The sequence below is a fragment of the Pseudorca crassidens genome, chromosome 12 (assembly GCF_039906515.1).
Source record: "Pseudorca crassidens isolate mPseCra1 chromosome 12, mPseCra1.hap1, whole genome shotgun sequence".
NCBI lineage: Eukaryota > Metazoa > Chordata > Mammalia > Artiodactyla > Delphinidae > Pseudorca > Pseudorca crassidens.
This window is the reverse complement of record NC_090307.1, coordinates 44,996,136-45,010,774: the sequence shown is the minus strand read 5'-3', so window position 1 is coordinate 45,010,774 and position 14,639 is coordinate 44,996,136. Positions and strand designations below refer to the sequence as shown.

General features: G+C 35.2%; 1 protein-coding gene across 1 annotated transcript in view; it reads left to right on the top strand.

The window, feature by feature from the left end:
- The window catches only part of RNF138 (ring finger protein 138), a 46,153-nt gene extending 35,818 nt beyond the window's left edge, over nt 1-10,335 (top strand). Inside the window, exons 5-8 of the mRNA XM_067699389.1 lie at nt 413-469; nt 1,307-1,418; nt 6,280-6,387; nt 7,997-10,335. Of these exons, the coding sequence (XP_067555490.1) occupies nt 413-469; nt 1,307-1,418; nt 6,280-6,387; nt 7,997-8,065 (346 nt within the window). The 3' untranslated portion in view covers nt 8,066-10,335. The remainder of the gene's footprint in view (nt 1-412; nt 470-1,306; nt 1,419-6,279; nt 6,388-7,996) is intronic.
- The last annotated feature ends 4,304 nt before the right edge of the window (nt 10,336-14,639 follow it).

The window sequence follows — 14,639 nt, the reverse complement described above, 5'->3', positions numbered from 1 at the left end:
CCTTAAACTATATCCTAGTTACAAGTCAAGAAGTTCACAAATTCTTGATTCTACCCCAGCATTCAAAAACTAACTAGTCCAGGTAGAGGTAGGGGAGTCTCTTAATTTGAAAGTCTAAAGGACCTGGGGAAATGTTCATGCTATGGATTTAAGACAATTCTGCAAAATACTATATTCTCTATACTTTTGTAACTATGCCTAAATTAATTTTTAAAGGACCTCATAAGCAGTCTTATCAGAATTTATTTGAAAAGTAATTAATGCCATAATTATATCATAGTTCAGACCTATTTGAAGTTTAGGCTTTTCAAACAAATTCAGACTGGTTGTCTTCATTAGCAGTTAATGAATCTGTGTTGTGCTTTATTACTTGAAGTATTAACTTCTCCCCCTCCCCCCCATGCCTCTTAAGTAATAGGAGTGAAACATCCACATCTGATAACACAGAAACGTATCAAGAGAATACAAGGTAAGCTTTTGAATTTCTATTATTTTAGTAAATAATACCTATCACTTTGTAATAATGGATTTTTAAATTAAAAAAATTTAAATTCAGTTAAATCATCAGACATAATGCATAAGTTAGCAGTTTAGAGATAAATGATGCAGTTGCTTTTACAGGTCACATTAAATTAGAAGCGTGTAGCTCTCCTCTTTCACTGTGGTCAGATTTCTTCCATGCATAATTTAGGCAGAGTTGTCAATACTGAACTGTCCCTTGCTGAAATTGAGATATTAAAACCCAGTGATGGCCTGATCCTCAGAATATTTTGAAATGTTGATCATTCTGATGGCTGATGCTTTTGTTTTTCACTTTTCCTATGAATTTTGTATGTTAGAGTCTTAGAACTAGGATAAATTAAAGATACACCATATGGATGTAAGTCTTTTAAAAGTTTTAATTTCCTAGATATGGTATTTCCATACTGGGACACCATGGGATATTTAGAATTTTCAAGGGACATACAGTGACATCTATTAGTTACAGGAATGACTAAGTTGTTTGAATCTAACTACTTTAATAAATGAGACAGCTAGGTTTGTTATTATTTTTGTTTAGGCCTCTTGTAGAGGCACCATGAAAAAATTTCCTAGACACTAAGGGTACTGTAAACTGAGATTGTTTAGGAATATCTATTGTAGATTATTTATTGAAAACATAGTTTTTTAAAAGTGAGACAATCTTTGATTAGTCTATAATTATAACTTTTAAAGAAAGAAATAAAAATTGGTCAAAAACTAGGAGCTCATCATTTTTACGTTATGATTTCAAATTCAGTATGCTACATTTAAAATTGTTTTATAGTTCTTCTGGGCATCCCACCTTTAAGTGTCCCTTGTGTCAAGAATCAAATTTTACCAGACAGCGTTTACTGGATCACTGTAATAGTAATCACCTATTTCAGATAGTTCCTGTGGTAAGTATGTATGTTTAAGACAGTCTTCTGTTTAAGGTATGCTGTCCCATTTATTTCACTTCATTTGTACAAGGGAAAGTGGTTACTTTAAATTTTGTGGGGCATTGTCAGTAAGGTATATTTTGTCAACAAAAGATTGATGACTGTGAAGCAAAATGAGATATTTAAAATCCCAGTAACTAACTTATAAAAAGACGTATGCTTAATTGTGAGGGTAATGTACGAAAATAGCCTGGAAAGAGTGAAATAAGGAAAGGTGAACTGAGGATTCATTACCAAGCAGTAGCATTGTAAATTGTATCCTTGCAGAATGTAGTATATGAGTGCATAAAGCAAGAAAGGAAAAGAATCATACTTTCTTTTTGATGCATACATATCTTTTTTTTTTTACATCTTTATTGGAGTATAATTGCTTTACAGCGGTGTGTTAACTTCTGCTTTATAACAAAGTGAATCAGTTATATGTATACATATGTTCCCATATCTCTTCCCTCTTGCGTCTCCCTCCCTCCCACCCTCCCTATCCCACCCCTCTAGGCGGTCACAAAGCACGGAGCTGATCTCCCTGTGCTATGTGGCTGCTTCCCACTAGCTATCTATTTTACGTTTGGTAGTGTATATATGTCCATGCCACTCTCTCACTTCGTCCCAGCTTACCCTTCCCCCTCCCCATATCCTCAAGTCCATTCTCTAGTAGGTCTGTGTTTTTATTCCTGTCTTACCCCTAGGTTCTTCATGACATTTTTTTTTCTTAAATTCCATATATATGTGTTAGCATACGGTATTTGTCTTTCTCTTTCTGACTTACTTCACTCTGTGTGACAGACTCTAGGTCTATCCACCTTATTACAAATAGCTCAATTTCGTTTCTTTTTATGGCTGAGTAATATTCCATTGTATATATGTGCCACATCTTCTTTATCCATTCATCTGATGATGGGCACTTAGGTTGTTTCCATCTCCAGGCTATTATAAATAGAGCTGCAATGAACATTTTGGTACATGACTCTTTTTGAATTATGGTTTTCTCAGGGTATATGCCCAGTAGTGGGATTGCTGGGTCATATGGTAGTTCTATTTGTAGTTTTTTAAGGAACCTCCATACTGTTCTCCACAGTGGCTGTACCAATTCACATTCCCACCGACAGTGCAAGAGTGTTCCCTTTTCTCCACACCCTCTCCCGCATTTATTGTTTGCAGATTTTTTGATGATGGCCATTCTGACTGGTGTGAGATGATATCTCATTGTAGTTTTGATTTGCATTTCTCTAATGATTAATGATGTTGAGGATTCTTTCATGTGTTTGTTAGCAATCTGTATATCTTCTTTGGAGAAATGTCTATTTAGGTCTTCTGCCCATTTTTGGATTGGGTTGTTTTTTTGTTATTGAGCTGCATGAGCTGCTTATAAATTTTGGAGATTAATCCTTTGTCAGTTGCTTCATTTGCAAATACTTTCTCCCATTCTGAGGGTTGTCTTTTGGTCTTATTTATGGTTTCCTTTGCTGTGCAAAAGCTTTGAAGTTTCATTAGGTCCCATTTGTTTATTTTTGTTTTTATTTCCATTTCTCTAGGAGGTGGGTCAAAAAGGATCTTGCTGTGATTTATGTCATAGAGCATTCTGCCTATGTTTTCCTCTAAGAGTTTGATAGTTTCTGGCCTTAAATTTAAGTCTTTAATCCATTTTGAGTTTATTTTTGTGTATGGTGTTAGGGAGTGATCTCATCTCATACTTTTACATGTACCTGTCCAGTTTTCCCCGCACCACTTATTGAAGAGGCTGTCCTTTCTCCACTGTACATTCCTGCCTCCTTTATCAAAGATAAGGTGACCATATGTGCGTGGGTTTACCTCTGGGCTTTCTATCCTGTTCCATTGATCTATCTTTCTGTTTTTGTGCCAGTACCATACTGTCTTGATTACTGTAGCTTTGTAGTATAGTCTGAAGTCAGGGAGCCTGATTCCTCCAGCTCTGTTTTTCGTTCTCAAGATTGCTTTGGCTATTCGGGGTCTTTTGTGTTTCCATACAAATTATGGAATTTTTTGTTCTAGTTCTGTGAAAAATGCCAGTGGTAGTTTGATAGGGATTGCATTGAATCTGTAGATTGCTTTGGGTAGTAGTCATTTTCACAATGTTGATTCTTCCAATCCAGGAACATGGTATATCTGTCCATCTATTTGTATCATCCTTAATATCTTTCATCAGTGTCTTATAATTTTCTGCATACAGATCTTTCGTCTCCTTAGGTAGGTTTATTCCTAGATATTTTATTCTTTTTGTTGCAATGGTAAATGGGAGTGTTTTCTTGATTTCACTTTCAGATTTTTCATCATTAGTGTATAGGAATGCAAGAGATTTCTGTGCATTAATTTTGTATCCTGCTACTTTACCAAATTCATTGATAAGCTCTAGTAGTTTTCTGGTAGCATCTTTAGGATTCTCTATGTATAGTGTGATGTCATCTGCAAACAGTGGCAGCTTTACTTCTTCTTTTCCGATTTGGATTCCTTTTATTTCCTTTTCTTCTCTGATTGCTGTGGCTAAAACTTCCAAAACTATGTTGAATAAGAGTGGTGATAGTGGGTAACCTTGTCTTGTACCTGATCTTAGTGGAAATGCATTCAGTTTTTCACCATTGAGGATGATGTTGGCTGTGGGTTTGTCATATATGGCCTTTATTATGTTAAGGAAAGTTCCCTCTATGCCTACTCTCTGCAGGGTTTTTATCATAAATAGGTGTTGAATTTTGTCGAAAGCTTTCTCTGCATCGAATGAGATGATCATATGGTTTTTCTCCTTCAGTTTGTTAATATGGTGTATCACGTTGTTTGATTTGCATATATTGAAGAATCCTTGCATTCCTGGGGTAACCCCACTTGATCATGGTGTATGATCCTTTTAATGTGCTGTTGGATTCTGTTTGCTAGTATTTTGTTGAGGATTTTTGCATCTGTGTTCATCAGTGATATTGGCCTGTAGTTTTCTTTCTTTGTGACATCCTTGTCTGGTTTTGGTATCAAGGTGATGGTGGCCTCGTAGAATGAGTTTGAGAGTGTTCCTCCCTCTGCTATATTTTGGAAGAGTTTGAGAAGGATAGGTGTTAGCTCTTCTCTAAATGTTTGATAGAATTCGCCTGTGAAGCCATCTGGTCCTGGGCTTTTGTTTGTTGGAAGATTTTTAATCACAGTTTCAATTTCAGTGCTTGTGATTGGTCTGTTCATATTTTCTATTTCTTCCTGATTCAATCTTGGCAGGTTGTGCATTTCTAAGAATTTGTCCATTTCTTCCAGGTTGTCTGTTTTATTGGCATAGAGTTGCTCGTAGTAATCTCTCATGATCTTTTGTATTTTTGCAGTGTCAGTTGTTACTTCTCCTTTTTCATTTCTAATTCTATTGATTTGAGTCTTCTCCCTTTTTTTCTTGATGAGTCTGGCTAATGGTTTATCAATTTTGTTTATCTTCTCAAAGAACCAGCTTTTAGTTTTATTGATCTTTGCTATCGTTTCCTTCATTTCTTTTTCATTTATTTCTGATCTGATTTTTATGATTTCTATCCTTCTGCTAACTTTGGGGGTTTTTTTGTTCTCCTTTCTCTAATTGCTTTAAGTACAAGGTTAGGTTGTTTATTCGAGATGTTTCCTGTTTCTTTTTTTTTTTTTTTCGTGTTTCTTAAGGTAGGATTGTCTTGCTATAAACTTCCCTCTTAGAACTGCTTTTGCTGCCTCCCATATGTTTTGGGTCATCGTGTCTCCATTGTCATTTGTTTCTTGGTATTTTTTTATTTCCTCTTTGATTTCTTCAGTGATCACTTTGTTATTAAGTAGTGTATTGTTTAGCCTCCATGTGATGCATACATATCTTTTTGATGCCATTTTGAGGGTGTGTATGAGAGTGGTGAGACCTTTTTTGATGAGTGAAGGAGAATAGAGCAGAGTGCAGGATTCCAACATTGTGTTAATGGTTCTACAGCTCCACATTTGGAGCATGAGTTTCAATTTCAACTGTATATCAAACAGGAGAAACTGAGCTGGAAGAGATACTTACCATTTTGATATGTAAATATTTTCTTCAGAAATTAGAAGGAAAATGTATCAAAAGATAAAATAAGGATTGTGGATACCTCTTAGCAGTTTTACAAAAAGTTGTGGAAGAGTATGCCCCAGTATGCCCTTAAAGTCTCGGGTAGTGCTAAGGGAGATACTCCCCCTACTTTGCTCATTAGGAGAGGGTCTGTTACTGTTAAGTAAACAGATACAGTGCCAAAGACATCTCCTGGGGAAAATCTCATATTTAAGAGATTTCATTTGTTTTATATTGCATTAGTGAATTTTTGTTTCTGCATTATATTCAACATAGCACAAACTTTGGCTATAGTCCAGTTACTAAAGTTCTGTTTTGTTTCATTTCAGTCTGTAATTCATTCACTTTTTAAGATGTACTTACTTCACTTGAAACCTTAAGGATACAATTTAAGGCTTCCTTTGCTTTCATCTTACTTATAAATGAAATTAAACTAATAATAATAATTATGTCACAGTTATTGTGTGGCTCTAATGAGATTACATACTGGTTACTGGTAATTATTATTACAGTTGGTTAAGGCTGGATATGGTGTTGCTGTTAAAACAGTAGAATAATCAGATTTAAGTAATAGAATATGTTAGATCTCTCTTTTTATTGTGTTGTGTTGGATTAGTGTAATTTATCTAAGGTAATTTGATCTAGAAATAATCTAGTCATGAAATTTGGCCCTTAGAAATGCTTTTCATGTAGATTTTTTTGTAACATGTTTTAATACTTTCAATAATGTTGTTTGGTTATTTTCATTATTTTTTATTTGAAATACTGTGTTTTTTATAGACATGTCCTATTTGTGTGTCTCTTCCTTGGGGAGATCCTAGCCAGATTACTAGAAATTTCGTTAGTCATCTAAATCAAAGGCATCAGTTTGATTATGGAGAATTTGTGGTAAGTGAGTTTTTCAAGATTAAGAAAATACCATTTAAATATTGAAGTTAAATTAACTTTTTCAATCTAGACTTGAGTTTTGAGGCAAGATGTATCATACTGGATGGTTATAGAGCAAGTTCTGTTGTTTTTATGATAATATAGGTGAATTTTGGTTTGTAGAAGTGGTAAAAGTTGAATTTACTGTCCACCTTCTATATTAGAGAGATAATTAATAGAGGAAGAGCAAACCCCCAGATTAACAAAATGATGATATATATGAAAACTGTCTAGATTTAAGGAAAATTATACTTGCTAGAAAAGTAAAATTGGTATGACAGATGGAGGATGTATTTCTTGTGTAGTGTAAGTAGCTTGTTAAACTCATAATAGATTTCTTTTATCTGCACGTGAGACACATTCTTTTTAAAAATGAGGGAGCTTATTTATGTAAAGCCAGGTTGAATGGCAGATTCTGGCCTTAGTTCACTGCTTTAACAGAGTGCATGAGGGAAGTTATATAATATAAAAATGGATCCCCAGAGCAAAGCATGAGGTTAATTTCTACTTCCCAAATGTGTCTTGATAGTTACAAAAAAAAAAATTAGATGACTTTCATTTTATTAATTGTGAAATTGCATTTTATTCATTTTCAATGAATTAAAACCTTATCTAATTCAAGATTCAGCCTGACAAAGAATGGTTCATACTTGTTTTCCAGTTTATGTAATAAGCATAGACATGTGCAATTCTGAGAATGGCATGAACAGAATTTCCATTTCTTCTGCCCTCCAGTGTTGAAATTATGTCATTCTTGATATATATATTTTTTATTTTGTGTAATTTACATTTTTTAGTCACACTGTATAAAAATATATATGTAATAATATTTCAAATATATGTAAAATTCAAGTGTACTCTGATAATTTTAGTAGTTTTATGAAGTAATTATAGGTTATTCTTAAATTCTCAGTGTAAGAAAGGTTACTGCATCTGGAGAACTATGTGTTTGGAAAAACAAAAATTTATTTTGTGAACTGCTTTTGATCTAATTGTCAGACTGTTTTACCTTGCCACAGAAGAACATGTAATTTTAATGTTTTGAGATTGTCAAATGGAGGCCTATTTTAAAGCAAGTCCATAGACCATAATTGAAAAGAAATAGAATTTTTCAAGTTGAGTAGTAGTATAATCAGACTGAGTGAACTGTAGTTTTTACCTTTATGTTATGATTAAGATGATGTTAATTCAACTGTCTTAATGTAATAAGTGCTTATTTTCTTTAAAATAAATATACCTTCCAACATTGGCATTCTTTTCTAGAGATGACAGAAAATTTATGATTGTGGGTTACCCTTAACTATACTACTTTCAATTAATAACTTATCATAAAACACTGTAATTCTCAAATTTCATTGTCTGCTGATCATCTGTTATTTATCAATTATTCCTAAATAATTGTAACTGAATTTTTTTATTAAAAGTTTAGGTATTTAGTGCTTATATTTTAAAGAAGTATATGGTGTAACATAAACTGTTTCAAGTATGTATGTGTATCAAGATGTGTAATGTATTGGACTAAGTATTGAGTATGTTTTTCCTATTGACATGTTAATGTTACTGTTTTTAGAATCTTCAGCTAGATGAGGAAACCCAATATCAAACTGCTGTTGAAGAATCTTTTCAGGTAAACGTCTGAAGGCTGTAGACGTCTCTGCATCTTTGTACCTGCAAGTGCCATCTTTAAGGAGAAAACTACATGAAGTCACCGTTTCAATAACTTGATGTGCATATTAATAAAAGTAATTCAGTCTATTGATTTAGTTTTTAATTGAAAAAGGTGGGCCATCTAAAAACTTCATTCTCTTGATAAGTTAAAAGATAAAAGTTAGGACATTATCTTTAAAAGCATTAAAAGGATTATATTTCATTAATGTAATGGTGAAAAGGGAATCCCTGTTGTACTTATCTTTTTATATTACATATTGAATTTTTCCTTGCTTTTGAAATTTTGTGCAGTTCCTCCCATTGACATTATTGTACACAGGTAACAGAGTACCAAATTGTGAAAGATGAGATTGATATAAACCTAACAAATCTGAGCCAGTTATTTGAGTTGCAGAATGGAGACTTGAAGTGCTAAATGAAACAATCCAAAGGAAACTTTTTTAAATACAGATTCTAGCAGAGGAATTCAACTATTATAAGAAAATTGTATTTATATAATGTTTAGTATTTTTGAAGACTAGTGAGATTTCTTTACTAATTTTGACTCTTTAAAAAGTGAAAGCTCATTGTATAGATATTTCCTTTTTGCTGTTAGAAGGAAATATCAAGAGAAAAATTTATTTCTTTGGTGGGCAGTTGGTAATTTCATATCTTGTTTGTTTGGCTGACTAATTTGTAAGCCTAAAGTACAGTAAGCTGAATTACAGCTCTTTGGCCTCAGAATTTTCAATAGCAGAATTGCTGATTAGCTAAGATGAAACTTTTATTAGAAACTTTCAGTTGGTGATATTACATTCTATATATATATTTAAATGAGAGGTTTGACTTCGTCTCAGTTTAGAAATTTGTTCAAATCTAAAGATGTATATGCATATATACATACACTTTTGTATGTGTATATACACATATATGCATGCAGTTTGTCAGGTTATATACAGAATTTCTATTAAGATTTTAAAAATGCACAAGCAATATGGGATCAAAGTATTTATCTGATTTGATTAAAATTTTGTATGTCACCAAATTTTTAAAGTAACAGTCAAATGCTAAGTTATCTACTTGGCTACTATTACACCTTAAAAATGAGTTTACACACCTACACAATTACCTGTTTATATGGTGCTCATTTGTTATCTTAAGGTAATGTGGGACTATAGTAGTGAGGTGGATTCTACCAGCCACTCTGTTTCACTACATTTTAGTCAAAAACTGGGTTTGTTCTTAGTATTCATTAATGAGAATCATAAAATAACTTGTACTAGAAGGCCCAAATCACAGAATAAAAGATGAAGAGTGGATTAGCTGACATTCCATACTAATACATTGTTGATGCTTTCTTTAAAATAAATAACTCAAAAGAACATAAAAGAAAGTCTCAGAAGTAGTTTGCTGCTAATATATACATATATTGTATAAAAAGGTATATTTTGATTTTGTTAAAATCCTTGTTGACTTTTCTACAGTGAACATTTTTTTAACTTGATTTAATAAAAATGTTAATTTTGGAAGTGGAGTTTTGTAAAAACCTTTTTCAGTCAAACAGTAATTTATGGGTAGTAATAACAATCACCAAAAAAGCCATACATGTTAACATATGCCTTGGTTGTGTCATTCGAAAGAGTGATGTTTACTATGTGCTTGAACATTTCTCTGCGGTTACATGAGTGTAATTGTAAGAATAGCTGTTTAACAAACTCTTTTCTAAAAAAACTTTTTACCATGGGTTTTTCCAGTTTAAGCAATAACTTTAGTACTTTCTTTCAAAATTTAGTACTTCCAGTATGTCAAGTTAAACCATTCTGGGATTTGAGAACTTCTTTAAAGGAAAATTGTAGAGATCATCTTGATGAAATTGTGTTTTGAAGTTTGTGGGTTAGTTAAATATCATTTATAGTCTGGTGTGTCTTTCACATAAGTTTTTTTTGTAAGGAAAATATTGACTTTATTTGCTTTTATCTGGGAGCTCCTCAGTATGGAAATGTTTGTTTAAAACCTCCCTTCCTTTTGTCAGTGGATTAGGAATAGGGATTGGCTTTACAGATACACAGTTTAAATTCATGAGACAGTCCTTGTTTTTAACGTGCATATAGCTGAGTCAGGATAAGGGAGGAAACTGTATTGATACTCTACCTAAATTTCAGAATACCACTTACAGGCCTCAACAAATTACAGTTTATGTTGTTAAACAGTCTTATTTGAGATGTATTGCTTTATTTTTCAATTAAACGTGGTTTTCTCCTACTTGTGTGTCTCATTAAAATTTTGTCTAGAGGCAAACATGATAACATTTAACTCTCATAACTCACCCTGGAAGACATGTAGGAGATGACCCATTATTTTGCACTTAAAAAAGTGGATAGGAGAAAGATACCACATGCTGATACTATATGTTGGGTTTACCTTTACAAACCTATTTTATCTTTATTTTCAAATGTTAATCAACTTATAAAGCTATTTTATCAAGTGTTCACACAGCAGGATTTTCAGACCATGCTAGCAACCAGACAGAAAGCTAGTTAACTGGTTAACAGACAGTTTTAAATGGAAAAGTTACCCTTAAATAAGGTATCAGGGTTCTAAGAATATATTGCCAAATACCATGTCACATACTTGTTGCATGTTTAGCAAGTATTAATTACAATCTTCAGTGAATCATAACTTTATAGGAACCCTTTAGGGCTGCTACTCAAAGAATAAACCCTCTCTGGAGGCTGTGATGTTTGTAGAAAAGGTGTGGCCCAGAATACATGTACTGTAAAACTAATAGAAATATGAATAAAGTACTCATTCCACGTTACCACTTAATATGGAATATAATTTTCTAATTAGGCAGTACAGTTCTGAAAAAAGATGGGGAATGGAAATGAGTTATATCAAGAGGTTAAAAGAAGATACAGAGACCTGAAAGTGTGTGTTACAGCCTGCATCACCCCAACAGCGATTGTCCAATTCTGAGGCTGAGAAATGGGAGTGACTGCACTCTCACCCCGGAATGAGGAAGATAAATGTGTGTATTTTATTAGGTACTTGACTGACAAACTTGCATTACACTATACTATGCAATTTCCTGTGTAATAAGAATTCTTAATAGATTGGTGAAGGATATACCATTGCAGAATATAAGATGAACAGGCAGGGGAGTGAATACGGAGGAGAGACATTAATGAATTATAGCCATTCTAAGGAGGTTATGGAGAGGAAGAAAATACACAAGATGTGAGGGAGGAAATGGCATGTCTGTCTAAATGGGCAAAATAACGGTACATGACACTGAAATTGTGAACAATAATCAGAGCACAGATCAAGAAAAGTTGTTAGAATCCCGTAAGTCCCCTTGTTCCTACTTGCCACTACTACCAACTTTTTTTTTTTTTCTTCTGGCCATGCTGCGCAGCATGTGGGATCTTAGTTCCCCCACCAGGGATTGAACCCGTGCCCCCTGCATTGGAAGCACAAAGTCTTAACCACTGACCACCAGGGAAGTCCCACCACCAACTTCTAATACCACAGATTGTTTTGTCTGTTTTTATACTCTTACAAATGGAAGCACTCAGTAAAAATTATATCTGGCTACTTTTGCTCAGTATTGTTTTGAAATATCTAGGTCAGTTTTGTAAATTGTCTTTTCTGTCCAGAACAGAAAAGCTAAAAAGTAGCTTCTAAAGCTACTTTTAAATATTTGTATGTGGAAGTTAAGTGTATTGCAAATGGTTCCTTCTCCATGCGTGTTGACACCTAGTGGTTCCATGTCTAGATAAAACCTGAAAACTGACTGGTCTTCCCCTCGTAATAACTGAGGAAAAACAGGTGAAGAGTGTAACCAAATGGTTTTCCACTGAAACCAGGTAAGAATCTGACCTTTCTAATAAACTAGGTATAGGATGTTCTGTTTTCACGGCATTTTGTAGGAACAAGATTTTATTTTATTTAATTTATTTATTTAACATCTTTATTGGAGTATAATTGCTTTACAATGGTGTGTTATTTTCTGCTTTACAACAAAGTGAATCAGTTATATATATACATATGTTCCCATATCTCTTCCCTCTTGCGTCTCCCTCCCTCCCACCCTCCCTATCCCTCCCCTCCAGGCGGTCACAAAGCACCGAGCTGATCTCCCTGTGCTATGCGGCTGCTTCCCATTAGCTATCTATTTTACGTTTGGTAGTGTATATATGTCCATGCGTCTCTCTCTCGCTTTGTCACAGCTTACCCTTCCCCCTCCCCGTGTCATCAAGTCCATGCTCTAGTAGGTCTGTGTCTTTATTCCCGTCTTACCTCTAGGTTCTTCATGACCTTTTTTTTTTTTCTTAGATTCCATATATATGTGTTAGCATACGGTATTTGTCTTTCTCTTTCTGACTTACTTCACTCTGTATGACAGACTCTAGGTCTATCCACCTCATTACAAATAGCTCAATTTCGTTTCTTTTTATGGCTGAGTAATATTCCATTGTATATATGTGCCACATCTTCTTTATCCATTCATCCAATGATGGACACTTAGGTTGTTTCCATCTCCAGGCTATTATAAATAGAGCTGCAATGAACATTTTGGTACATGACTCTTTTTGAATTATGGTTTTCTCAGGGTATATGCCCAGTAGTGGGATTGCTGGGTTCTATGGTAGTTCTATTTTTAGCTTTTTAAGGAGCCTCCATACTGTTCTCCATAGTGGCTGAATCAATTCACATTCCCACCGACAGTGCAAGAGTGTTCCCTTTTCTCCACACCCTCTCCCGCATTTATTGTTTGTCGATTTTTTGATGATGTCCATTCTGACCAGTGTGAGATGATATCTCATTGTAGTTTTGATTTGCATTTCTCTAATGATTAATGATGTTGAGGATTCTTTCATGTGTTTGTTAGCAATCTGTATATCTTCTTTGGAGAAATGTCTATTTAGGTCTTCTGCCCATTTTTGGATTGGGTTGTTTGTTTTTTTGTTACTGAGCTGCATGAGCTGCTTGTAAATTTTGGAGATTAATCCTTTGTCAGTTGCTTCATTTGCAAATATTTTCTCCCATTCTGAGGGTTGTCTTTTGGTCTTGTTTATGGTTTCCTTTGCTGTGCAAAAGCTTTGAAATTTCATTAGGTCCCATTTGTTTATTTTTGTTTTTATTTCCATTTCTCTAGGAGGTGGGTCAAAAAGGATCTTGTTGTGATTTATGTCATAGAGCATTCTGCCTATGTTTTCCTCTAAGAGTTTGGTAGTGTCTGGCCTTACATTTAGGTCTTTAATCCATTTTGAGTTTATTTTTGTGTATGGTGTTAGGGAGTGTTGTAATTTCATACTTTTACATGTACCTCCTTGATGGTTTTTGGGGCAGTTTTTAAATTTAGTTTTTATTTTTAAAAATTTCTTGGCTGTGTTGGGTCTTCATTGCTGTGTGTGGGGCTTTCTCTAGTTGTGGTGAGCGCCGGCTTCTCATTTGCGATGGCTCCTCTTTGTTGCGGAGCATGGGCTCTCGGCGCGCGGGCTTCAGTAGTTGTGGCTCACAGGCTTAGTTGTTCGGCGGCATGTGGGCTCTTCCTGGATCAGGGCTTGAACCCATGTCCCCTGCATTGGCAGGCGGATTCTTAACCACTGTGCCACCAGGGAAGTCCCCAAGGCGGGGTTTTTATAGGCAAAATTTGGGGTGAGGGCTGCAGGTTGTGTGACTCTCTTCTCATTGGCTGGTGGTGAGGTAACAGGGCGGTGCTTCAGGGATCTTGCGCTCAGCCTGAAGTCACCACCCTGCACCTGGGTGGGGGCCATACAGAAGAACTTAAGGTATTGTTATGTATATCCCTTGAGGAGGAACCAGGATCCTGCTTTAATAGCTGCGCTATCGTTTCTTGACTGCCTTTCCTTTGTTTCTGCATTCCCTCGCTCCCCTAATTAGTAACTGAATCTGCCCTTTGGAACACAAGGAAGGTCTCAGAGGCTGAAACCTTCTTCCTACAAACTAGAAACAGGGGACGTAGAAAGGCTTTGTACCCAGGAGGGACCCACAGGGTCCCGCTCGGTTTCAGTTCTCCTAAGAACGTTTAAAGAAGTCTGTTAAAAGCAAGATCCTGGAGTGCTGCTTGGGCTGATGAAACTAGGAATAAAATCCCAGAATGGCATTGTGTGTGCCCCACCAAACAGTGCTGCTGTTCCCTCTCCCTGCCATGTTTAACTCCACCTCCCCACCCCTCCAACCTTGGCCCCTTGACCTTCTGGCTTAAGCCTCAGCCCAGCCTCTTCTGTGATGACATCACTGACCCCTTCCGGGGTCCCTGAGTGCTCTTTCCCAGGCCCCCAATGGACGAAGATGCCAGTTTAAAAAGATTGCATCACAGCAATTGTCCCTCACGTCTCCTCACAAGGTGGCGTCTCCTCCAGGCAGTGGCTAATAGGTGCTCAGTAAATGCTCGTGAAAGGAATTTGTTATTGCTTGTGGTATATTGGGATTTAAAAATAAAGATTACATGGTAATTTGGGAGAGAACCATAATTATGTCTAGACTGTGAAGTAATGTGCAACCCTGCCATGGTTTTAAGGTCTTGGGACACTTGTTAT